The sequence below is a fragment of the Mesoplodon mirus genome, assembly GCF_964341445.2.
Source record: "Mesoplodon mirus genome assembly, chromosome: 10".
Classification (NCBI taxonomy): Eukaryota; Metazoa; Chordata; class Mammalia; order Artiodactyla; family Ziphiidae; genus Mesoplodon; species Mesoplodon mirus.
This window is the reverse complement of record NC_138986.1, coordinates 57,507,710-57,534,500: the sequence shown is the minus strand read 5'-3', so window position 1 is coordinate 57,534,500 and position 26,791 is coordinate 57,507,710. Positions and strand designations below refer to the sequence as shown.

General features: G+C 36.8%; 1 protein-coding gene across 1 annotated transcript in view; it reads right to left on the bottom strand.

Moving 5' to 3' along the window:
- The window catches only part of ASCC3 (activating signal cointegrator 1 complex subunit 3), a 333,322-nt gene that overhangs the window by 56,312 nt on the left and 250,219 nt on the right, over positions 1–26,791 (bottom strand). The window contains exons 35-36 of the mRNA XM_082633455.1: positions 19,991–20,102; positions 19,661–19,795 (exon numbers count right to left, since the gene is read on the bottom strand). Of these exons, the coding sequence (XP_082489581.1) occupies positions 19,661–19,795; positions 19,991–20,102 (247 nt within the window). The remainder of the gene's footprint in view (positions 1–19,660; positions 19,796–19,990; positions 20,103–26,791) is intronic.

Genomic DNA, 26,791 nt, shown 5'->3' with positions numbered 1-26,791 from the left:
AACCCAGACTGTATTCTTCTTTATCTCTCCAAATAGTAATAATGAAATAAAAAGTTTCTGAGTAAGTCCAATAAGGCCAGCCTTTCTGACAGTGACTAAGTGTTCTGAACCCCTAAAGGTATTTAGTGTAAGGCAGTTTTGAACGTAAAACAAAAGTAAAACATAAATAATAAACCCAAACTAAAATGTAACACAAAACTAAACATCTATCTAGATCAAGATATGTTCCAATACGTATCTTATACCTTAGCTGTTCACACTAATCCTGTGATTTTAAGTAGGGCAGGTCTGATTGCACATCTTTTAATGAATGGGGAAACTGAGGTTTAGAGAGATGAAATGACTTGCCACTTATACAAAGACTTAAACTGGCCATTGTGAGATTTGAACCCCTGTTTCCTAAATGCAAATACCATATTTATTCCCCCACACTACAGCCACCTCAGACTATTAATGGCCATCACCCACATTTATAGGTCTTTCTCAACCTCTTCAGTTTCAGCTGATAATCATGAAAAAAATCAAAGCAAAAACAAGGGAATTTCCTCAGTATCTTAACATCTCTTACCAACCTCCTGACACCTATGCCCTAACACTGTCTAGTCTCCTGTTACAGTGGATTGTCTCTTCTTCTATCAGAGGCCAATTCTTCCACTTATGCAGTGATTCCTATTTCCCCTTCATTTTCTTAAGGATTTTTTCTCTTTCTTATATCATCTTTTCCCTTTCTGTATGATCATTTCTATCAGCATATAAATACGCTATAAAATCTTAAAAAAAAAGAAAGGAAATTGATTTCATATCATCTCCCCTCTCAAGCTCCAAGCAAGAATTAGCTGTATTTGCTGTCTTTGCTTTCTTAAAACTCATTCTCTCGAGTCCTCTCACACAAGGCTTTTATCTCCTGTGACTCGACTGAAATTACTCATTAAAGACATCTAGGAGGGGACCTTCAAGATGGCAGAGGAGTAAGAAGTGGAGATGACCTTCCTCACCACAAATAGATCAAAAATACATCTATTTGTGGAAAAACTCCTACAGAACACCTACTGAACGCTGGCAGAAGACCTCAGACTGCCCAAAAGGCAAGAAACTCCCCACGTACATGGGTAGGGCAAAAGAAAAAAGAAAAAACAGAGACAAAAGAATAGGGATGGGACCTGCACCAGTGGGAGGGAGCTGTGAAGGAGGAAAGGTTTCCACACACTAGGAAGTCCCTTCACTGGCGGAGATGGGGGGTGGCAGGGGCAAGCTTCGTAGCCACAGAGGACAGCGCAGCAAAAGGGGTGCAGAGGGCAAAGCAGAGAGATCCCCGCACAGAGGATTGGTGCTGACCAGCACTCACCAGCCCAAGAGGCTTGTCTGCTCACCCGCCGGGGCGGGTGGGGGCTGGGAGCTGAGGCTCAGGCTTCGGAGGTTGGATCCCAGGGAGAGGACTGGGGTTGGCTGCATGAACACAGCCTGAAGGGGCTAGTGCACCACAGCTAGCCGGGAGGAGTCCAGGAAGAAGTCTGGACCTGCCTAAGAGGCAAGAGACCATTGTTTCGGGGTGCATGAGGAGAGGGGATTCAGAGCACCGCCTAAACGAGCTCCAGAGACGGGCGTGAGCTGTGGCTATCGGCGTGGACACCAGAGATGGGCATGAGACGCTAAGGCTGCTGCTGCAGCCACCAAGAAGCCTGTGTGCAAGCACAGGTCATCATCTACACCTCCCCTCACAGGAGCCTGTGCAGCCTGCCACTGCCAGGGTCCCGTGATCCAGGGACAACTTCCCCGGGAGAACACATGGTACGCCTCAGGCTATTGCAACATCACGCTGGCCTCTCCCGCCAGAGGCTCGCCCCGGCATCTGTACCCCTTCCTCCCCCTGGTCTGAGTGAGCCAGAGCCCCCTAATCAACTGCTCCTTTAACCCTGTCCTGTCTGAGCAAAGAACAGGTGCCCTCAAGTGACCTACATGCAGAGGCAGGGCCAAATCCAAAGCTGAACAACAGGATCTGTGCTAACAAAGAAGAGAAAGGGAAATCTCTCCAAGCAGCCTCAGGATCTACAACCAACTTGATGTACCCTGCATCCGTGGAATACCTGAATAGACAACGAATCATCCAAAAACTGAGGTGGTGGACTTTGGGAGCAACTGTAGACTTGGGGTTAGCTTCTTGCATCTAATTTGTTTCTGGTTGTATGTTTATCGTAATTTAGTATTCAGAGTTTATTATCATTGGTAGATTTCTTTATTGATTTGGTTGCTCTCTTTTATATATATATATATATATATATATGTATGTATATGTTGTTCCTTTTTCTCTTTTTGTGAGTGTGTATGTGTATGCTTCTTTGTGTGATTTTGTCTGTATAGGTTTGCTTTTACCATTTGTCCTAGGGTTCTGTCTGTCCGTTTTTTTTTTCTTTTTTTAGTATACTTTTTAGCACTTGTTATCATTGGTGGATTTGTTTATTGGTTTGGTTGCTCTCTTCTTTCTTTCTTTTTTTTAATTGCTTTTAAATTTTTTTATTTTTAATAATATTTTAATTTATTTTTTATTTTAATAACTTTATTTTATTTTATTTTACTTCTTTCTTTTCTTCTGAGGTGTGTGGCTGACAGGGTCTTTGTTGGTGCTCCGGTTGGGTGTCTGGACTGAGCCTCTGAGGAGGGAGAGCTGAGTTCAGGACATTGGTCCACCAGAGACCTCCCAGCCCCACATAATATCAATCGCTGAGAGCTCTTCCAGAGATCTCCATCTCAACGCTAAGACCCAGCTCCACTCAACGACCAGCAAGCTACAGTGCTGGACACCCCATTCCAAACAACTAGCAAGACAGGAACACCACCCCACCCATTAGCAGAGCAGCTGCCTAAAATCATAATAAGTTCACAGTCACCCCAAAACACACCACCGGGTGTGGTCCTGCCTACCAGAAAGACAAGATTCAGCCTCATTCAACAGAACACAGGCACCAGTCCCCTCCACCAGGAAGCCTACACAAGCCACTGAACCAACCTTACCCACTGGGGACAGACACCAAAAACAATGGGAACTACGAACTTGCAGCCTGCAAAAAGGAGAGCACAAACACAGTAAGTTAACCAAATGGGAACACAGAGAAATACAGAGCAGATGAAGGAGCAAGGTAAAAACCCACCAGACCAAACAAATGAAGAGGAAACAGGCAGTCTACCTGAAAAAGAATTCAGAGTAATGATAGTCAAGATGATCCAAAATCTTGGAAATAGAATGGAGAAAATACAAGAAACATTTATCAAGGACCTAGAAGAACTAAAGAGCAAACAAACAATGATGAACAACAAAATAAATGAAATGAAAAATTCTCTAGAAGGAATCAATAGCAAATTAACTGAGGCAGAAGAATGGAAAAGTGAACTGGAAGATAAAATAGTGGAAATAACTATCACACAGCAGAATAAAGAAAAAGGAATGAAAAGAATTGAGGACAGTCTCAGAGACCACTGGGATAACATTAAATGCACCAACATTCAAATTATAGGGGTCCAAGAAGATGAAGAGAAAAAGAAAGGGACTGAGAAAATATTTGAAGAGATTATAGTTGAAAACTTCCCTAATATGGGAAAGAAAATAGTCAGTCAAGTCCAGGAAGCACAGAGACTCCCATACAGGAGAAATCCAAGGAGAAACACGCCAAGGCACATATTAATCAAACTATCAAAAATTAACTACGAAGAAAAAATATTAAGAGCAGCAAGAGAAAAGCAACACATAACATACAAGGAAAACCCCATAAGGTTAACAGGTGATCTTTCAGCAGAAAGTCTGCAAGCAAGAAGGGTGAGGCAGGACATATTTAAAGTGATGAAAGGGAAAAACCTATAACCAAGATTCCTCTGCCCAGCAAGGATCTCATACAAATCTGACTGAGAAATTAAAATCTTTACAGAGACGCAAAAGTTAAGAGAATTCAGCACCACCAAACCAGCCTTACAACAAATGCTGAAGGAATTTCTCTAGGCAGGAAACCCAAGAGAAGGAAAAGACCTACAATAACAAACCGAAAACAATTAAGAAAATGGTAATAGGAACACACATATCGATAATCTTAAATAAACAACCTAACATTATACCTAAAGCAATTAGAGAAAGAAGAACAAAAAAACCCCACAGTTAGCAGAAGGAAAGAAATCATAAAGATCAGATCAGAAATAAATGAAAAAGAAATGAAGGAAACAATAGAAAAGATCAATAAAACTAAAAGTTGGTTCTTTGAGAAGATAAACAAAATTCTTAGAAATTCTTAGAAAAGCACAACCTTCCGAGACTGCACCAGGAAGAAATAGAAAATGTGAACAGACAAATCACAAGCACTGAAATTGAAACTGTGATTTAAGATCTTCCAACAAACAAAAGCCAAGGGCTAGATGGCTTCACAGGTGAACATTTAGAGAAGAGCTAACACCTATCCTTCTCAAACTCTTTCAAAATATAGCAGAGAGAGGAACACCCCCAAACTCATTCTACGAGGCCAACATCACCCTGATTCCAAAACCAAAGATGTCACCAAAAAAGAAAACTACAGGGAATATCACTGATGAACATAGATGCAAAAATCCTCAACAAAATACTAGCAAACAGAATCCAACAGCACATTAAAAGGATCATACACCATGATCAAGTGGGGTTTATCCCAGGAATGCAAAGACTCTTCAATATACACAAATCAATCAATGTGATAAACCATTTTAACAAACTGAAGGAGAAAAACCATATGATCATCTCAATAGATGCAGAAAATGCTTTCGACAAATTTCAACACTCATTTATGATTAAAAACTTCCAGAAAGTAGGCACAGAGGGAACCACTGTTCTCAATGGTGAAGAAACTGAAACCATTGCCACTTAGATCAGGAACAAGACAAGATTGCCGACTCTCACCACTGTTATTCAACACAGTTTTGGAAGTTTTAGCCACAGAAATAAGAGAAGATAAAGAAATAAAAGGAATCCAAATCAGAAAAGAGGACGTAAGGGCTTCCCTGGTGGCGCAGTGGTTGAGAGTCCGCCTGCCGATGCAGGGGACATGGGTTTGTGCCCCAGTCCGGGAAGATCCCATATGCTGCACAGTGGCTGGGCCTGTGAGTCATGGCCACTGAGCCTGCGCATCTGGAGCCTGTGCTCCACAACGGGAGAGGCCACAACAGTGAGAGGACCGTGTACAGCAAAAAAAAAAAAAAAAAAAAAAAAGATGAAGTAAAACTCTCACTGTTTGCAGATGACATGATACTACACATAGAGAATAGAGAATCTTAAACACGCTACCAGAAAACTACTAGAGCTAATCAATGAATTTGGTAAAGTAGCAGGATACAAAATTAATGCACAGAAATCCCTTGTATTCCTATACACTAATGATGAAAAATCTTAAAGAGAAATTAAGGAAACATTCCCATTTACCACTGCAACAAAAAGAATAAACTACCTAGGAATAAACCTACCTAAGGAGACAAAAGACCTGCATGCAGAAAATAATATGCTGATAAACGAAATTAAAGATGATACAAACAGATGGAAAGATATACCACGTTCTTGGATTGGAAGAATCAACATTGTGAAAATGACCATACTACCCAAAGCAATCTACAGATTCAATGTAATCGCTATCATACTACCAATGGCATTTTTCACAGACCTAGAACAAAAATTTCACAGTTTGTATGGAAACACAGAAGTCCACGAATAGCCAAAGGAATCTTGAGAAAGAAAAACGGAGCTGGAGGAATGAGGCTCCCTGACCTCAGACTATACTACAAAGCTACAGTAATCAAGACAGTATGGTACTGGCACAAAAACAGAAATATAGATCAATGGAACAGGATAGAAAGCCCAGAGATAAACCCACACACATATGGTCACCTTATCGTTGATAAAGGAGGCAAGAATGTACAGTGGAGAAAAGACAGTCTCTTCAATAAGTGGTGCTGGGAAAACTGGACAGCTACATGTAAAAGAACGAAATTAGAACACTCCCTAACACCATACACAAAAATAAACTCAAAATGGATTAAAGACCTAAATGTAAGGCCAGACACTATCAAACTCTTAGAGGAAAACATAGGCAGAACACTCTATGACATAAATCACAGCAAGATCCTTTTTGACCCACCTCCTAGAGAAATGGAAATAAAGCAAAAATAAACAAATGAGACCTAATGAAACTTAAAAACTTTTGCACAGCAAAGGAAACCATAAAGAACATGAAAAGACAACCCCAGAATGGGAGAAAATATTTGCAAATGAAGCAACTGACAAAGGATTAATCTCCAAAATATACAAGCAGCTCAATATTAAATAAACAAACAACCCAATCCCCAAATTGGCAGAACACCTAAATAGACATTTCTCCAAAGAAGATTACAGATTGCTAACAAACACATGAAAGGATGCTCAGCTTCACTAATCATTAGAGAAATGCAAATCAAAACTACAATGAGGTATTACCTCACACCTGTCAGAATGGCCATCATCAAAAAATCTACAAACAATAAATGCTGGAGAGGGTGTGGCGAAAAGGGAACCCTCTTGCACTGTTGGTGGGCATGTAAATTGATAGAGCCACTATGGAGAACAGTATGGAGTTTCCTTAAAAAAGTAAAAATAGGACTACCATACGACCCAGGAATCCCACTACCAATCATATACCCTGAGAAAACCATAATTCAAAAGGAGTGATGTACCACAATGTTCATTGCAGCGCTATTTACAATAGCCAGGACATGGAAGCAACCTAAGTGTCCATCGACAGATGAATGGATAAATAAGATGTGACACATATATACAATGGAGTATTAGTCAGACATAAAAAGAAACGAAATTGAGTTACTTGTAGTGAGATGGATGGACCTAGAGTCTGTCATACAGAGTGAAGTAAGTCTGAAAGAGAAAAACAAATACTGTATGCTGACACATATATATGGAATCTAGGGGAAAAAAAAGAAAAAGTCATGAAGAACCTAGGGGCAGGATGGGAATAAAGACGCAGACCTACTACAGAATGGAGTTGAAGACATAGGGAGGGGGAACAGTAAGCTAGGACGAAGTGAGAGAGTGGCAGTGAGATATATACACTATCAAATGTAAAACAGATAGCTAGTGGGAAGCAGCCACATAGCACAGGGAGATCAGCTAGGTGCTTTGTGACGACCTAGAGGGGTGGGATAGGGAGGGTGGGAGGGAGATGCAGGAGGAAGGGGATATATGTATACGTATAGCTGATTCACTTTTTTTTTTTACAGTAGAAACTAACACAGCACTGTAAAACAATTATACTCCAATGGTGTTAATGGTGTTAAAAAAAAAGACATCTAGGAGCTCTATCGTGTCAAGTCGAGTGATTCTCTCAGCTCTCATCCATTCCGTATCAACAGTTTTAACTCAGTTGATCACCACCCCATTCTTGAGATTCCTTTTTCCCTTAGCTCAGATCAGTGCACTCTCCTGCAAGTTTTCCTTCTTGTTTATCATCCTTCACTCTCGGTTTTCTGCTGACCCACCTCCTCCCCCAACCTCAATAAGCTAGAGTCCCCAGAGTGCAATCTGCAGACCTCTGCTCAATACTCATTGCCCAGATGATCTCAACCCTCCTCTGGACTCTGAAAATTTGAATACTATCCATGTGGCCTGTCACCAGCGGCCCCCAAAACAAACATAGACGTTGCTATTAACTCAGCCTTCTTCACTTCAATAAATGGTTTTCTCTCTTATTGAATTGTTCCAGCCCCAAACCTAGGCATCATCTTTATTTCTTCTGTTTACTCTGTTTACTTATAATCAATCAACTAATTACTGTTGGTTCAACCGTCAAAACATCCCGAATGATAAATGATTTCTGCAATAATCATTTCTCTACTAAGGAGGTAGTCCTTTTGGAATTAATAATACCACATAGCTCTTTTGATCAAAATTCCTCCAATGGTTTCTCTGAACACTTTGGATAAAATCCAAACTCCTCAGTCAGGCCAAAGACGACCTTGGCCCTGCCCACCATGCCTGCTAAGTGCTTATTCCACGCTAGCCACACAGGCTTTCTTGTCGTTCCCTGAACCTCTGACAAGTACCTCCTGCTCCATGGCCTCTGCATTTGCTGTTCCCTCTGCCTAGAATTTCTTCCCTGAGGCTTCCTCATGAGTTGCTCTTTCATGTCACTCAGTTCTCTGTTCAAATATCATGTCCTCAGAAAAGCCCTCCTTAACTGTTCTGTAAGAATAGGCTTCTCTAGTTACCTTCAGACTCCTGCCTTATTTAAAAAAAAAATCTTATATACATTTGAACTTATATTACATGTTTATTTGTTAACTTGTTTGTTTGCCAACCCCATTATGAAGATAAGATCCATGAGTACTGGAACTTCATCAGCCTAGCATGCTGCAGTGTATTACATGCCTGGAACATAGTGTGTGCTCAACAAATATTACCAAATATAAGAAGAGCTAACATTAACTAAGTACTACAAATGAGCAAATGACCACTGCTCTGTGATTTGCCTCTATTAACTAATTTAATCTCCCCAATAAGTCCATGAGATACTTATGGTGGTAATATCACAAAATCCATAATTATGGAATCATTCTTTACTTGGGCTATAGGCTCTTTTCTTTAAAACACAATGACTATAAAAAGAACAACTCAGAAGGATTAGTGGACGAGAAACTGTCTTGTGAGAAACTGACGAGGAGATATAAATTCCTACACAATCGAAATAATAGCTAATATATGAGGACTAGTGGTGGTCTGGTAACAACCAATGAGGTGAGAGAACAATCCAGTATTTATTAAGTATAAGGAAATATAGCCAGGAATAACAAACAAATTAAAAAAGGGTAATTGTACTGCTTTCATTAAACCGCCCCCCAAACTTATAAAAGCAGTATTATCTGTAAAACAAGATTCAATAAAATAAGAAGATGGCTAACTATAATATCTTGTCCTTAAACACATATTAGGATACACTTTAACACACTTTATGATAGAGAATTTATAAAAATTTTACCTGAAATAGAGCATATAGTGTTTCTATACATTATTACATAGAGAAAAAGTCTGGCATGTTAGTTAACCTAAAGGGCTGTATATCTCTCAGCACCAAGGAGTATTTCTATGGTTATTATTTTTTTAATTACATGTTTCCAAAACAATGTAATACTGAAGGACTCTGCTTATACCAATAGGGGGTTGGGAAGGATATTTCATTTTTCTTTTAGGATGTTTAATTTTTCTTTTGCTTTATTACACAGAAAATGATATTGAAGTAGATTTAGTTGGCTTTAAGTATTGGGAATGGTCACACTTATTTACCTACTTGGCTGCTTTGTTAAAATACAAGGCAATGTTTTGGCATTATTTCTATTGGGAAGATATTTACGACAGGAACCATGAACCTTTTGGAATACTTCTAATCACCATTATTAATTGAGGAGTGAGCTAGCATTGATTTCTGAACTGCTCCACCTGCTGGACCAATGAAACCCTAACAATAATTTTAGAGTACTTAAATTCTATTGGCATGAAATTATAAACATTATGCGCAGAAACCAATTTCTAGCATATGAAAATTATATTTTAAAATGTTTTATCCACTATTAAAGTTTTTATTTTCCACTTATTTTTATAGTCTAAACAATGCTCTGTTTATTCAAAGCAGAATGAAGTGACAAATGGTTAGAATTTAGGGAAGAGATTTTATTCCCACAAAGATAATAATCTTCAATCTTATTTTCATTACATTTTTATTTCCCCAATGTGATTGCATGTGTACTGACAATTCTAAATAGTTATGATATCGTTAAGCAGAGAGTTACTACCAACGATAAACAAAAATATATCCAAAACCAAATTAACAGTGATTTACTTTGCCAAATGATTCATGATAGGGTTCCCTGAAAAGCAGACTACCCTGGAGTTTTACAAACATGACTTAATTTATATGAAACCACCCAAGATTTTATTTGTAATTTTAAAATGTCTAAATGGAGTCTCCTTTTGCAAATGCTTTTAACGTGACCCCCAGGAGTTTGGTGATCCAATCCTGCCCGTAGGCTAGGCTGCTAACTCTGACTTTTGAGGACAGCATCAGCAACACTTCTGCCTTGAATGCCATAAGCAGGACTGAACACTTCCCGTGCAGAAGAGCTATATGAAGCAGCAACAGCAGAAGAGACAGACAGACTCGACACAAGCCTACTCCTTTGTTTTTATTAGGTTCTTTGGGCTCTAGGACAAATCTCCTTAAAAGATACAGGTCTATCTATTATTTCCTTAGTATTCCCCCAAGAGCACTGAGTATTGGATAGAATACTTAGCAAATCTTATAACTTAGGCTGAGAAGGTTAATGGTATATCCCTTTTACATACCATGTTTTGTAGTTTTATTTAAATAAAACGGCAAAATAAGATGCAAGAAGAGGAAAAAGAAAAGTACAAAATAGCAAAGGGGGAAAAAAAGAGAAGAGCATTTAAAAGGTTGCTGGGGGATATGAATTCTAATTTCAACTCTGCCCTCTGGGATCTGAGTTTTTGTATTATTTTTCCATACCGGTTTGTGTCATCTTGGGCAAAACTGGGTCTTTGTTTTTTGAAAAAATGAGAAAGTTAAACTAGGTAATAATGAAAGAAATATTAAGGATAGTCATACTTTGGTATCTAAACTTATTTCTTAATTAACAACGCTATTTAATCACCAACATTTAGAATCTCAGTAATTGACAGGTATTCTGTGGGACAGTTTAGGAAGCCAAAAGTAATTTTTTAAAAAGTATCAAAAATTTAAAACAGGACAAATTTCAGATAATATTAAAAATACATTTTATGCTCATGAGAACACAATTAGCTTAAAAATCTTTAGAGGAATCTACTAAATCACAACAGATCTGAGAATGAAGGCTTTCACCAGGAAAATATTTCACTTTTCTCTGTCCTAAGAAAAGCTTGTAAGTGCAGAAAGCTAGGAAGAAACTAGGAAATAATGGAAAATAGGGAAGGTCTCAAGGAAAAGAGACCAAGTAGAAAGATACTTTTTTTTTCGAGACATTTGCCATCTGTGCCTCTCCAAAAGATGCCAAGCAGCTCCCCAGACTGAGGGTTAGGAAGCTCTTTCTCATGAACCCTGGAAGATATCCCACTAGGTTTCCTCACTAGGATGATAAAGAGCAGCAGATGGGATCCTGCAATTGTCACGAGGTTATTTGGAAATAGAAGGCCATGAGGTTGGTGATGTTCACTGTTGCTCGGTTAACCTTTCCTTCCCTTCATTTTTCCTTTAATGAACTCTTTAATTTTACATGTGGGGTCCCCTACCAATGGTATTCATATCTGGCTTGTCCTTTTTATTTATTCCATTTAAAATTTCTCTTTTAAAAAAATTCTTGCTTATTTTTCCAAGCCTATGTTTAAGAAAGATACGTTTGTAATTTTCAACCAAGAGATTTGTGGTTGTGTCCCAAAGAGGATAAAATTCAAGCATTAAAAATGCTATATCGGGCCTCCCTGGTGGCGCAGTGGTTGAGAGTCCGCCTGCCGATGCAGGGGATACGGGTTCGTGCCCCGGTCTGGGAGGATCCCATATGCCGCGGAGCGGCTGGGCCCGTGAGCCATGGCCGCTGGGCCTGCGCGTCCGGAGCCTGTGCTCCGCAACGGGAGAGGCCGCAACAGTGAGAGGCCCGCATACCGCAAAAAAAGAAAAAAAAAAAAAATGCTATATCACTGAAAATGTCGTCTATATGGGCAGAGCAAAAAAAGAACCAGTATGCTTTTAAATAAAGCAGTGCAGAGAACTGTCAAACCTGGAAATAAATAAACAAGCAAATAAATAAATAAATAATTTATTTATTTATTTATTTATGGCTGCATTGGGTCTTTGTTGCTGTGCGTGGGCTTTCTCTAGTTGTGGCGAGCGGGGGCTACTCTTCATTGTGGTGCACAGGCTTTTCATTTGCCGTGGCTTCTCTTGTGGAATACGGGCTCTAGGTGAGTGGGTGAGCTTAGCAGTTGTGGCTCGCGACCTCTAGAGTGCAGGCTCATTAGTTGTGGTGCACGGGCTTAGTTGCTCTGTGGCATGTGGGATCTTCCTGGACCAGGGATCGAACCTGTGTCCCCTGCATTGGCAGGTGGATTCTTAACCACTGTGCCACCAGGGAAGTCCCCAGAAATTTATTAATATATAAAAATCTAAATTTTTATGGTACTTTTCTCAATTTGGAATGGTTCTATTTTATGTGAACACATGAAACCCATACTTTTAGTCAATTATCTAAGGTTTTGTGGAAAAATAAGAATTTCACAACTTTTCAAATTGGATATTTGATATATAAATTCATGTTTCTGTGTAGTCACAAGAACCTTATGAACTGAGTATATCTTAAAAAATCTATTGAAAATTTACAATGTTGTGTTAGTTTCAGGTGCACAGCAAAGTGATTCAGTTATAGATATACAGATATTCATTCTTTTTTAGATTCTTTTCTCATATAGGTTATCCCAGAATATTGAGTGGAGTTCCCTGTGTTCCTTGTTGGTTATCTATCTCATATATAGTAGTGTGTGTATGTTCATCCCAAGCTCCTGATTTATCTCCACCCCGCCACCATGTTTCCCCTGTGGTATCCATAAGCTTGTTTTTGATATCTGTAAGTCTGTTTCTGTTTTGTAAATAAGTTCATTTGTTTCATTTAGAGACAAAATACATTTGGGGAATATTTTGCTTTCTTTCAAAGCTATTAATACTATGGTAAGCATATTATGAAAAATTCATTCAAATAAATTTCCCCAACTTTGAAATCGTTTTATTTCTATTACTCTTAGGTTACCTTCCAGAAGTCCACTTAACATATCAAATCATAATCCTTGTTTGTCACAATACCGGCACCTTCTACTCTAGACTTGGCTTTCAGTGCCAACATCATTAAGAGATTCTTCAAATTACTTTTTAAATATCCTTTTCCCTCAGGATTTTCACTTATATCTAATTAGACTACTTACTCCATGCCATGTAATCCCTGTTGCCAAAACTGCTAAATGCTTCAATAAGTAGGAGGAGGGCATCAGTGGAGCAAGACAGATGTAATGTCACTGGTTAACAATAGAAGTGTGAAGCAGCTGCCTTAATTATGAAGCTTATTAATTCATGGTGTTGAAAAAAAACTTGGCAAGAGTTCTTATAAAATATCTAACCTTTTCAAGTAGCATGACATTGCTTAAAACTTAAAATCTATGTTTTCCATAAGGAAGGTTGAAATAACTATTTTGCTAGTAATTAATATATGTATTTAAAACCTGTAATTCTAAGTCACAAGGTCACACATAATTTTAAAAGCAACTCTGCTTCTTAACTGACTTTTAAAAAGTATATACCATTACATTTCAATACTTAAAAACCTTTTTACATTTGGAATTAAGTCATAGGATAAGGATAAATGTATCTAGGAGAGGAAGTAAGGAATAGGGAAGAGAGTTCTAAAGAGCTACTTCGTATGGAACCTGGGAAAACTTAAACAACCTCATCAAACCTCAGTTTCATTTTCTATATATTAACATTTACCATGAAGTGTTGTTTGAGGATTATAAATAATGTATATTAAGTGCCTGGCATATAGTAGGTGCTCCATAAAAGGTAGTTATTATTATTTTTTAATGAATATATTGAAAAGACTAGATTTAAATAAATGGGTTGCTGTCATAGAATAAGTGAAGAGAAATAGTTTTAATACAATCTTCAGTCTTACACCTAGAATAGAGTACTTTACTATCATTTAAAGACAATGACATCTAAAAATGTAAGCTAGAAACAGCTCAGTTTCTTAAGAAGAAGATGAGTAAGTGAAAACGGAAATCTCAAAAGAGGTGTTAGCAGAGAGAAAAAAATTAGTGGAAGTGTGTTTTCTTTTTTGGTGTTGACTGAAATAAAGATTTACATATAATGGAGTAATAATCAACAGGAATTAGTTCCTGGAAGTATAATAGACTGTCACATTTAGAAAATCAAATAACACCCCCCCCACTCCCTATATTCTGAAGGATAAAAAATATTCCAAGTATCATCTGAGAAAAAAAAAAAGGTTCTGAAGAACCTAGGGGCAGGACAGGAATAAAGACGGAGACATAGAGAATGGACTTGAGGACACGGGGAGGGGGAAGGGTAAGCTGGGACGAAGTGAGAGAGTGGCATGGACATATACACACTACCAAATGTAAAACAGATAGCTAGTGGGAAGCAGCCGCATAGCACAGGGAGATCAGCTCAGTGCTTTATGACCACCTAGAGGCGTGGCATAGGGAGGGTGGGAGGGATGGAGACGCAAGAGGGAGGGGATATGGGGATATATATATACATATAGCTGATTCACTTTGTTATACAGCAGAAACTAACACAACATTGTAAAGCAATTATACTCCAATAGAGATGTTTAAAAAAAATATTCCAAGTATCTAGTGGACCAAGAGAAAAATATCATACAGATGACACACTTTCATCTAATCCTCATCCCTGTCTCCTTGGTCTGTAACAGAATGATCAGCATCTACCACACCAAATATGACATGCACAATTCATTAGTAGTTTAATCATTCATAAATTCTTTCTAGCCCTTTTTGAATCTATATATTTTTGGCCTACATTATATTCATCAAGTGAAGTAATAAATTCTCTGAGTTTATTACTTTCAGGATCAGATGGAACTTCCTATTAATTAAAAAGGTTACTTGTGTTCATGATCTAAAGAGGGCCTCCATTCATAAGGTCCATGATTTTAATTTCTGTTACCTGATTCATATCCTCTGCCTCTGCAGACTGCAATGCCCCAATCACCTACCTCCCATCATTTGAGTGGCTCCCTTGGGCCCATTCAAACTTTCTCCATGATGTTCTTTTGATGTAGGGTCAGCAGAAATGTATATAGCAAACCTTGTGCACAGGGAAGATTAACACGAAGGAAGAATACTATATCCTGTTTTGTTTTTAGAGACTCTTTTTGATGGTGGGCAACATTCTGCTATGATTCTTGGAGTGTCACACTGTGCTGATGACCTCGGTCAGGTGCAACACCCAAGTCTTTCATAGTTTATTACCATGGCCCATAGATTATCTGTGCATTAACAAAGACACACACACACACACACACACACATACAGTTTGCCACTAATGTTCACTATTCTATATCATGCCCCTAGAATGAACCTTACACACTGTAGGCACAAAGTAAATATTTTTTGGATGAATCAATATATGGTCAGTGGGTAGAAATGTGACTGATGGAATTTAATATGGACACATGTAGAATAACATATCAAGGATAAAACATCTAAATTATACATACTTCATCATATGCTTAAGATATTTCTTAAGACAACTCCATTTAGCTTACCTCCTTACTATTTGGAAGAGTTTAGTTTTCATCTTTATATTAAACTCAGAAATTTCCTGTTGCCTCCATCCTTTGTCAAAAGGGTGATACTGTCAATATAATAGATACTATTCTGCAAAATACCAGGCTGACCCCAACAAGCCTACTGATAGAGGAAAAGAACAAAAAGGATAGAATTCAAAAGTTAGGGTATACATGTACCTAATGTATGGAATTTTTTTTTAACCAAACCTGACAACCTTCTGCTATGGAACACTGTGGAAGAGGGAAGCCTGAAGGGCCAAAAACACTGTGAAAGGAAGCATACCATGAAATGACCTGATTATATGGCTTTCTCTTTTTAGTTTTGAAAAGCAATAAAATTGTATCCCTACTTAAAAGTTTATGTATTTTTATTTTTTTTTTTCTTTTTGCGGTATGCGGGCCTCCCACTGTTGTGGCCCCTCCCGTTGCGGAGCACAGGCTCCGGATGCGCAGGCCCAGCGGCCATGGCTCACGGGCCCAGCCGCTCCGCGGCATATGGGATCCTCCCAGACCGGGGCACGAACCCGTATCCCCTGCATCGGCAGGCGGACTCTCAACCACCGCGCCACCAGGGAGGCCCAAGTTTATGTATTTTTAAATGCTTGATGAAAGTCAATGAATTTTTTTTTTTTTTTTTTTTTTTTTGGCGGTACGCGAGCCTCTCACTGTTGTGACCTCTCCCGTTGCGGAGCACAGGCTCTGGATGCTCAGGCTCAGCGGCCATGGTTCACGGTCCCAGCCGCTCCGCGGCATGCGGGATCTTCCCGGACCGGGGCACGAACCCGTGTCCCCTGCATCGGCAGGCGGACTCTCAACCACTGTGCCACCAGGGAAGCCCCAATGAATGTTTTAATATTCCTTTTTTCATTCTATGGTTACCTTCTAGTTTGTTTTCTCTGTGCCAACAATAATCACACTGCAACATATTCAGAACACCTAAAATAAAAATCTTCATGAACATAATTTCTATACTATCATTAATACCAAAGACAATAAATACCAAAAGTTAAATACAATATGTAGCCTAAGAAATACTGAGAAAACTTTATTCACTGCCAAAATTAAATTGATGAAATATTATAGTGAATTCAAAATAATACTCAAGAGATTAGAAGCTTTTTAGTTGTGATCTTTTCGGGAATACTAAAAATTCCTCTTAAAAATAAGTAATCAATTGGGCTTCCCTGGTAGCGCAGTGGTTGAGAGTCCGCCTGCCGATGCAGGGGACACGGGTTCGTGCTCCGGTCCGGGAGGATCCCGCGTGCCACGGAGCGGCTGGGCCCGTGAGCCATGGCCGCTGAGCCTGCGCGTCCGGAGCCTGTGCTCCACAACGGGAGAGGCCGCAACAGTGAGAGGCCCGCGTCCCGCAAAAAAAAAAAAAAAAAAAAAAGTAATAAATTATAAAAATAAAAAAGTTTGAAAATGACTTCAGAAACATCAGTCACTGTATCTTAGTAAAAGGAGATGCTGACAGTAAATAAGTTATAATACTGCATTGTTCGAAAACATAATGTGACATTATTAAACATAAAAACAAAAGCAATGGTAGTGGAACGAGGTCTTTCACACACACTACTTTTCTTTGCCCTGTTGTGCTTGTCATCCTCTTCTCTATAGCTCCTGCTTGACCAGTTGTATCTCCTTGTTTCAAAACCACAAGGAGATTAATATGCAGTTTTGGAGGTAAGAGCAGAGAAGATAACGAAGCTATGTGAGTCATTTAGGACTCTCTGGTGTGATCACAAAATAATACTTAAAAACACTTTTCAGTGAAAGAATGATTTCTAGAAATTGTATTATAATTACTTCAAACACAATCCTGCTTTATTATTTAATGTTTCTCTGTTAGTTACACATATGTTCTCTAGTACATAGAGAATTTCTAGATAAGAAATTAGCAAAACCGTGGTACCTGCAGATCTCCTTATCCATATGAGTCCTATACTTCTAATATCCCAGTGTCCTCCCTCAAAAAGAGGTCTCACTTAGATATTACAGACTTAGACACTACGTAGCAAAAGCTGAGAGTTTCATGGACTAGACACCATAGGATGAAGAGATATCATTGTTGCCGTAGAAATCATTAAGGGAGTATGCAGAACAAAATCTATGTGAATATACTGTAGCTTACCTTCTGTATATCTGCAGATGAGTTGTTTTTTTTATTATTCACAAAAGAGTTGACTTTATTTTAATAAAGATATACCATGAGATCAGTATTAACTGGTTTTAGGCAGTGTGATGCTGGAAAGAAACAGGCTACTGAAAGGATGTGAACAGACCTCTTGCTCTATCAGTGCCTTTTTATGGAAAAGACTGAAGAGAAAAATGATTGCATTCCCTTGGTACTATATACATTTGGGTTTTTTTTTTAGTAGGGTGGAATAGGCATATGGTTTTCACAAACTTTTACGAACAATGTGCATCTAGTCTAGACATACTTTGAACCTCCCAACTCGGTATTTTCCAGCTCACTCTGTGTGTGTGTGTGTGTGTGTGTGTGTGTGTGTGTGTGAGAGAGAGAGAGAGAGAGAGAGAGAGAGAGAGAGAGAGAGAGAAAGAGAGAGAGAGGGAGGGAGGGAGGGAGGGGCATGAGAGGCAGCACAGTGCAGTGGCTACGAATGCATACTAAGGTGCTAGACTTCAAACTACTCACTTGATGTGCAGCCTTGGACAAGTTGGTTACTCTTTAAAATAGGAATAATAATGGGATGTTATCAATATCATATGAGTGGCTTTGTTAGGATTAAATGAGTTTATCCATGTAAAGTTCCTAGAATAGTGCCTGTCACATGAAAAGTGCTCAAAGGTATTAGCTGTTATTATGTGTTCCCAAGTACTTTAAAATACTAAATTAGGTAAATATATCAAGGTAGGTAAATCTGAAAGAAACATTATATTCCTAAATCTAACAGATACTAGTTTAAGATGCTTGCTGAAATTAACTAACCATTATTTTACTGTTTTCCCCCCAGAAAAATCCTGTTTTTATGAATATCTGTCTAGGAAATGATAAAAACCTCAGTCTTAGAAACCTAAAAGAGATTCTTAACTTTTAAAAAATATTCTTACCTGAGAAATGAATTGTTAATTTGACAGCAAAATCATTTCCTTGAAAGCTGCCTCATATACTTTAATCCTCTACTCATTTCCATAGAGCAAACAATAGAAAACTGATTTATACAGGATCCATCCACCCATCCATCAATTCATGAACAAATATTTTCTGACTCATTACAATGTTTTTGGCCCTATGCCACACACAAAATCTCTACACTAGTTTCTCAAAGGGAAACCACTGAAAAATTGGAAAACTGTGAATGGGATACTGATGTCTATTGAGAATGATAAAGCAATAGGAGAGGTAGAGAAAAAGCTAATAAGTAAGTGAACTACAGCAGAATCAGTGAATTTATAAGAGAAGGACCTTAAAGACATAATAGCCCAATGGGTCTTAACTTTAAAAAAAGTACCAACACACCTGAGGGGTAAAAAAAAAAATACAGTACTTACTTATAACATATATCCTGATTAATGTGCCAACAAAGTTTCATGGTAAATTATTACACTTAAAGTCAACAATAACAACAAAATAATGCATATATAATATGCAGGAAGGAAGTGGAGAAGATACTCCTAATAGTAATTTTAACTTCAATATTAAACTTAGCTCTTAGCTTCTCGGCAAAAAAGCAAAATGAACATAGTATAGTTTTTTACCATGTGATAAATCTGATTGTATATTTTTCTTGGAAGGGGGGAATGGGAGGAGTTAACTTTTCTGGCATTTAATTCTAAGAGAACTTAATCAAGTAGATCCTTATATTAAGAAACATCAGCAACATCATAGTTCCAACAAGAATTACCCAAAAAAAGCAATAAGAAAAGCTTTCAACTATAATCCAGAGAGGTTATTGCATTGAAGGTTAGGGAGATCACCTGGCTGCTGAGGAGAGCCCAGTTTATACCTATTATCCTGGCTTAAATATCAATAGTGCCCCATTCCATTCTCGGACTAACCAAAGTTTGGATGATAAATTACACGGTCATCTTATCTATGGGGAATTTAGTCTAGATTTGCTTTGTAGTGATCGTGCTTGACAGAAGAAAGAACTTCATAAACAGTTTCTGCCAAATTTCAAGAGGAACTAGATGGCAACAAATTAAGACCCAAATTAAAAGTGAAGGTATGAAATATATAAAATATAATCTCTTTGTATTAAAAACAATGCAATAATATCATGAAACTCACACTCAGAATTGAAAGCAATTCTTCAGTACCACATTCAGGTTTCAAACGCTCCTTGAACATTTTAACTGTTTGGTGCTTTAAATAGTAATAAGAGGCAATCCGGCCATACGTCAGTGGTTCAATGGTCCGATTATCCTGTTTCAAAAGAAATATAAAATAACATAAATAAAAAGTACAATCGAAGTGTATATTCATAAAATTAATAATTCATACTGTAGGTTGTTATTCCAACTGTTTCATTACAATTTTTGGTTATCATTAGAAGCAAAAGCCCTATTGTTAAAAAGCTGGGCCATCTTTTCAGTTGGAATGTGTATGACCAAGTCGTACCTCTCCCATCACAATACAGTAGGAATGTTCCAATTCAACCAGGGACTTCTCAACCAGATTGGACAGAAACTTGTTCACAGAATCATGGCTCACATCACTCAAATTGTAGTAGCTAGAAAACAAGCAAGGTCATTATTTGTTTCAAAATATTTCCTATTAAAACCATCACTTCAATTTCACCTCGTTCTTTTCAGAATTTCAAAAAAAAATCCATTTATAGCAAATCAAAGGAATAAAGCAATTGCAATTACCATTTCCATTTCACAGATCAAAATCCCCATACTGAGGTTTATTGACACCGATGAACAATGGCAATGTGTTAAAAATATGTAAGATAAGCAGATAAAATTCAGCAGCACATTAAAGATACTAATTTTCCAGTGTTAAAACTGACATTATTTCAGTTTACACATCTACAGCAAACTAAACTTATATACTAGATTTAGAAAAAGTGAGAAGCATATTATATATAAATATATAATTCCCTTTTTTATGTAAACTCTCGTCCTCAGTAACATTAAAAAACTCAAAGAACAATTGATTTGGGTGGCAGATGAGTTCTTTTAGGAAATTTAGTCAATTGTTCCCCTAATGCTTAAGGAGTAAATATTCTAAAGATTAGAAGGAACATCATCAGGCTAACAAAAATAAGCATTGTAAGTAAGCTTACCTATACAGAAAACACATAGGTTCAGCTCTATATATCTTCTGAGTAAAAAACCTAAGGACATGCAATTCACCTGAATGCTCCTCCCTGTAACTCCAAGAGATTTTTGGCAAATCCCTAAGATCACTAGGAATCCGTGTCTGGGAGAAGATCCAAGAGGTGAGGGACTGCCTCCACAGTCATGGCAGATTGCTAATTCCTGTTGTGTGAACCCTGTCCACTAGTCAGCATGGAGAATTACATGCCCTACCTCTACCCAAGGCAAAGAACAGGAGTGGAAAGTGGCCTCAGAGAACAGACTCTCATCACTGAAACCCAGCACAAGGGATTTATATCTATACAGGACTAGGAAGGGGTGGTCACAGCCTAAGGAAGAAAGTGTTAACAATCTCCAATGGGAGAGGTCTAAAGGCCTCCCAAGCATGGTGATTTTTTTTTTTTCTTTCTTCCAAGGGAAAGATTTGGGGTCAATACTATAAAAATTTATTTAAAAACAGAAAAAGCAGGACTTAAATCATGGCAGGATATATTTTCACTAGAAAGAGAAGTTAGCCCAAAAGTCTAGGTACAACCAAATATATGAGTTTCCACTGAGTATGGATTAATAATAGGTTATTTATTTGGGAAAATAACTGTAAATCATAGTTATATGCTGAGGATTTTAATTCTCATAAAAGAGAATTAGTTACTTTAAATTTTAGTCTGTAGAGAAATTATTGCCCTTCCTGGAAAAGTTCTTTTCATAAACCAAAATAAAGCAATATTTATCAATGAACAAATACGAGACAGATCAGTGCTGTTGTTACTTTAAACAAAATGCACAGACTTTTATCTAACCAGGCATATGTGAAGTGAAAAACCAGCATTAGAAACCATTAGAAAATATTTCCTTTATCCTGAATTGTGACTGAGAAGGAGTATATAGTTAGAATAATTTATTCTGCATTAGAGGTGAAAATAAAAATTCTGAACATTCAAGGCTCCATAAAAGAGACAGATCCCCAAAGCTGTTTCAAATCAACAATATTTTTTTGTCTTTCATTTTTTTCCCCCAACAAATGAAATTTATCAGCCAAACTTTCTGCAATGTAAGTGCTTACTTTATATTTCACATTCTTTTGGCTTGCTAAGCCTATAAATTTTCCAACATGATTTTCAGCTGTCTGGACTAATATATGGTTGATAAAGTTATATCCAAATGGAAGAAAAACAGTGAAAATGTGCCCAGGACACTGAATAAGTAGTACTATCTGTAGAGCAAGAATCAAGCTATTTTTTATGCAATTAAAATTACAGAAGGAAGACATTATGAAAATAATATTACCATGAAAAACAAAAAGTTATGATTCCATTTTTATCTATAAATTTCTTAGGCCATTTGAAAACAAAAAATCTCATGGTTGCTGCTATGGATCACTACAAGCCATTCCCATATAAATATAACTGGAATGCCAACATTACCATATTATGCTTAAATGAATAATTTGGTACACTTACAAATAATACTTAAAACCATTAATGATAAAAACTTTTCTCCAAAAATTATAGGTTCTTTTTTCAATAATTATTTTACTCACTGTTTTATGTATTTACAAGATATATTTTGATGGGCTAATATCCCTTCTGAAGTTTGTTCATTTACATCTATTGGAAAAAATTTTTAGACTACTTTGTGGCTTTTATCCAGAGAAAGTACAGTCAGGGTAAATATTTTTTAAACATTTACAGTGAATTGTAAAAAAGAAAAAAAAGTCAAGTAAAATCATGGCTCTGAGACTGCAACAAATTATCTGATGACGACACTAAAATATCATAATCTAACTTGCTAAAAATTAATGCATTTTTTGAGCAGAATAACTTAAAAAATTTCCATTGATTATTTCTTAATATACTTGTTCTTTTCCAATATGCTCACCAACATTCTTACTGACCTGCATATGAGAAATGAAAAACTCAATTTAAGTAAGCGAATTGACATTCAATTTATTCAATATCAAAACTTTTATCCTTATTACATCTGGGGGGTGTAATCTAGAATTTTAAAAATCCCTAAAATTGTTTTCTTCAGATATTCTGGCATATGTGATAACTTTATTTTTTAAAAGTGACAACTTTAAAAATAGAGAGGGCTAGTTAAAATATTACATTCTTGAATATAATAGTAAAATCTCAAACATTAAAAAACTTTTCTCCTGTGCAGCCAACACAAATACTAAAATGCATCTATTTTTGTTAGTGGTTATGACTTCACTGATTTATACCAAATATTATTCTTTGTTAATATCTGAACTGAGATTCTAAGGTTACATAAATATTTTCAAATCCTTAAGAAAGTATACTGCTACATCTTAATTAGATGTATAATTTACAAGACACTATAAAGTAATAAAACTAAGTGTAAATGGAACTATTTTTTAGGTCCCAGAAAATTCTGAGAAAGAATATATTCTAATACTATTTTTTGTGAATAAAGGATGGAGTTTATATTTACATGATCTTCATTAGTAGCATTATATGGCCTTTGCTTCTAACATGTAAACTTTTCAGCCACTGTGCAATTTCTAGCCTAAATAATTATAAGCATTTAGCTTAAAAAATTACATATCATTAATTTCAATAATTATTTTACTAACTTGAAAAAAGCATGCAACTGCTAAGTAAAAAGGTCTGTTTTCATGTTGCACTCTCCACAGTAGAAAATTTATAATTTACTGGTTATTAAAACAGAAATATTATACAACTGTTTAATTATGGATAAAGGATACAATGTAGTTTCACGCTCACTGCATTGAATCGTCAAGTCATTATCTTCTCTTTGCCATAAACAGACAGCCTACCTTTTTGTCAGCATGCTATTTCATTTATTTCACAGAGAAACCGAGTTTCACAATAATTGACTTGTCAGAGGCTCTAATTTATGAGGCTGAGCTCTGTAAGATTTCTCTATATTGGATTCAACCTGCACACAAGCAGGGTTGAATATTTACAATGCTGTTAACAGGTGCTGAGTTGTTTAATGATTCTAATAGCCAGAAGCATACTGAGAAAGCCAGCGGGATCACAATTACAGGCTGTTTGAACACAACAATTACTAGTCCCCTGAGAGGTGTGAAAGTCAAAGGCAGTTTGATACTGACAGCATCTAGCACATGGGCTAGACAAGCTAACTTCTATTAGCAGTCCATTGGGAAGAAATTATAAACAAACCTCTCCCTATCATAAAATTTTACAAAGTTCATTAAATTTAAACAGTCAAAAAGTAAAACAACTTTTAAAAAATTATCTCTAAAAGATCTTATCAAAGGACAAACAAGAATACCACACAAGAAACTTCAAGTTATCTTTTTCCAACGTTAATAAGGACGCAATTTCACCAGCTGAAAATGAAAGAGATTTTATTGTAACGTAAAACATAGATAAAGTTACACCAAACAGTTTGGATTTAATGTGAATAGTGGCAGCTATTTCCTGTTTGGTTTATGTAAACCTGGCCAGAGACCTCGCTGGGAAATTTTTCATCAGTATTGAAATGCTGCTGCTATAACTGTCAGTACTGGGAAGTCATTTGTTACAGCACCATGTTTTTTTATGTTCAGATTATGCAGCAGTAATAATGACACAAATAATGAAAGTGGTTGCAGGGACAGCTGAAACTACCACAACATTTTTTTGCCCTAGAATTAATTAGAAGCTTTCTCAGGGGAAAACAGAGAGTAAAATTGAACATACAAATTGAATCCAGAACTCAATTTGAAATATATTAGATTTCATGATGCACCAATACATGTGTTTATATATATTTGAACGAACTAATGTATATATGTGTGTCTACATATATATTTACACATATAAATATGTATCTTTATAAGCATACATATATTTGCATATACATGCATATCAAAAACTTAAGGATATACACAGACATACAGAGAACAACCAGGAACTGAAATCTTTCTGAACATAAATTTTACTTTTGGTGGTGGCGTTGGGGGGACACTTTACAGTAATATGATTAAATGAAGGGGGTTGGAGAATTGGGTCATATTTATTTACCTATATGTGACTGTATTTTGAGAGTGGTCTTTGCCCTTTGTATTTTAAGTAAACTTCAGTTTTTCCTTGTTACACATACATGCATGCACATATGTGTGTATACAAGACCCTCCCACCCAAAGAAAAGTCAAATCTCAATTTATGGCACTGAATGACAGGAAGCATGAAGTATATATTAAAACTACATATAACACAAGCTCTTCATTTGAGACAATGATTTTAGGTTTCTTAAAGCTTTTACTAGATCTACAAATAAGTAGAAAAAGTGTACCAATTTCCTGTGCCTTTCTTTGCTTCTAGCTTTGTGTATAGGTGATTTTAACACAGACAATAATAAAAAGATATAAGGGCCAATCAGAAAGAAAATTGCAGGGCATGCTATAGCAGACTACGTAAAATATGTAACTTGTTAAACTTTATTTAGGCACGTTTTCCCATTTTTATCCAGATGTAAAGGTATAGATATTAAAAATGACAATTTTTTTTTTTGCACCAAACGAACAAAAGTATTAGACATTCAGAATTAGTATGGTATGGTTTCTAAAGAGAACATATTTTCCATCAGAGCCCTGAAAAGAGATCTGGATAGAAAGTATGGATATTTGAATTCTGGACCTGATAATGGGCTCAGGGATGAAGAATGTGGCCTCTGGAACCAGAATGCCTGGATTCTATCAGTAGTTCTGCCTCTGTCACTCAGACCTGCCTGATTGTGGGCAAGTTGCTTAATCTCCCTGTGTTTCAGTTTCTTCATTTATAAAATGGGGGTCATAACAGTACTAAATGAGTTAGGCTCTTGAAACAGCATCTCAAATACAGCAGATACAGTAATAAATAATATTAGTGTAGTTTTTGTCTCCCATTTTATTAACTTCAATTTTTATATATTCTTCTTGTATTTGTTTTTGCTAATGTTCTTCTAGTTTCTCGAGATGGATATTTAATTATTTTCAAGCATTCACGCTTTCCTGTAGGTGCCCTAAAGATATGCATGTTCCTTGGAATTGTGTGTTGATTAAAATTCATAGGTTTTGTTCTAAAACACTTTTATTTTTGTATAGTTCTAGCCTATACCTATTTAAAAAAATTTTTCATCTTTCACTAGAATAAAAGTAGTTAAATGCCAAGCAGTTAGATTTTTTTGCCATCCTTTCTCTTGTTTATTTCTGGTTTTATTGCATTACACTGTGAGAATGTAGCCTTATGATCTCTACATTCTGAAATACAGTGAGTTGCTCTTCGTAGCCTAGTACATGGTATATTTTTATAACTAAAATTCCATTAGTGTTTTTAAGTACGGCATATTCTTTTTAGGGGGTACTACGAACACATACACATATTCAAGGATATTGTTATTCAAATCTTTTATTTTATGAAATACTTTATATCTCTTTGACATGCTGATTTTTTTTTTTTTTTTTTTTTTTTGTGTGGTATGTGGGCCTCTCACTGTTGTGGCCTCTCCCGTTGCGGAGCACAGGCTCCGGACGCGCAGGCTCAGTGGCCATGGCTCACGGGCCCAGCCGCTCCGCGGCATGTGGGATCTTCCCGGACCGGGGCACGAACCCGTGTCCCCTGCATCGGCAGGTGGACTCTCAACCACTGCGCCACCAGGGAAGCCCTGACATGCTGATTTTTGAGGGATATGTGTTAAAGTCTCTCAACATGACTATAATTTAGTTAACATCTTAGATTTCTATTGGTTTTGCTTTATGTATTTTGATGCTATATTTCTAGTTATCTAAATATTTATAATCTACTATAACTTTTAGTGATTGTACTTGTTATCAATATAACCATTCTTCATTGTCCTTTTTAATCTTTATTGCCTTGAATTTCATTTTGTCTGATTTTAATTCTGTAGCTATTGGTTTCTCTTTGGTACTCTCCTTCAGGTTTTCTTTCAATGCCCAATTTTCTACTTTTCTATATCATTTTGATTTGATATGTTGCTTATAAATCATTTTTAGTGGGATTTAAAAAAATAAATCTGAGAATTTCTGTCTTTCAATAGGAAAGTTTAAATTATTTATAACATTTATGATTATAATTGGCCTTTTTAACGGTATGAACAGATTCTG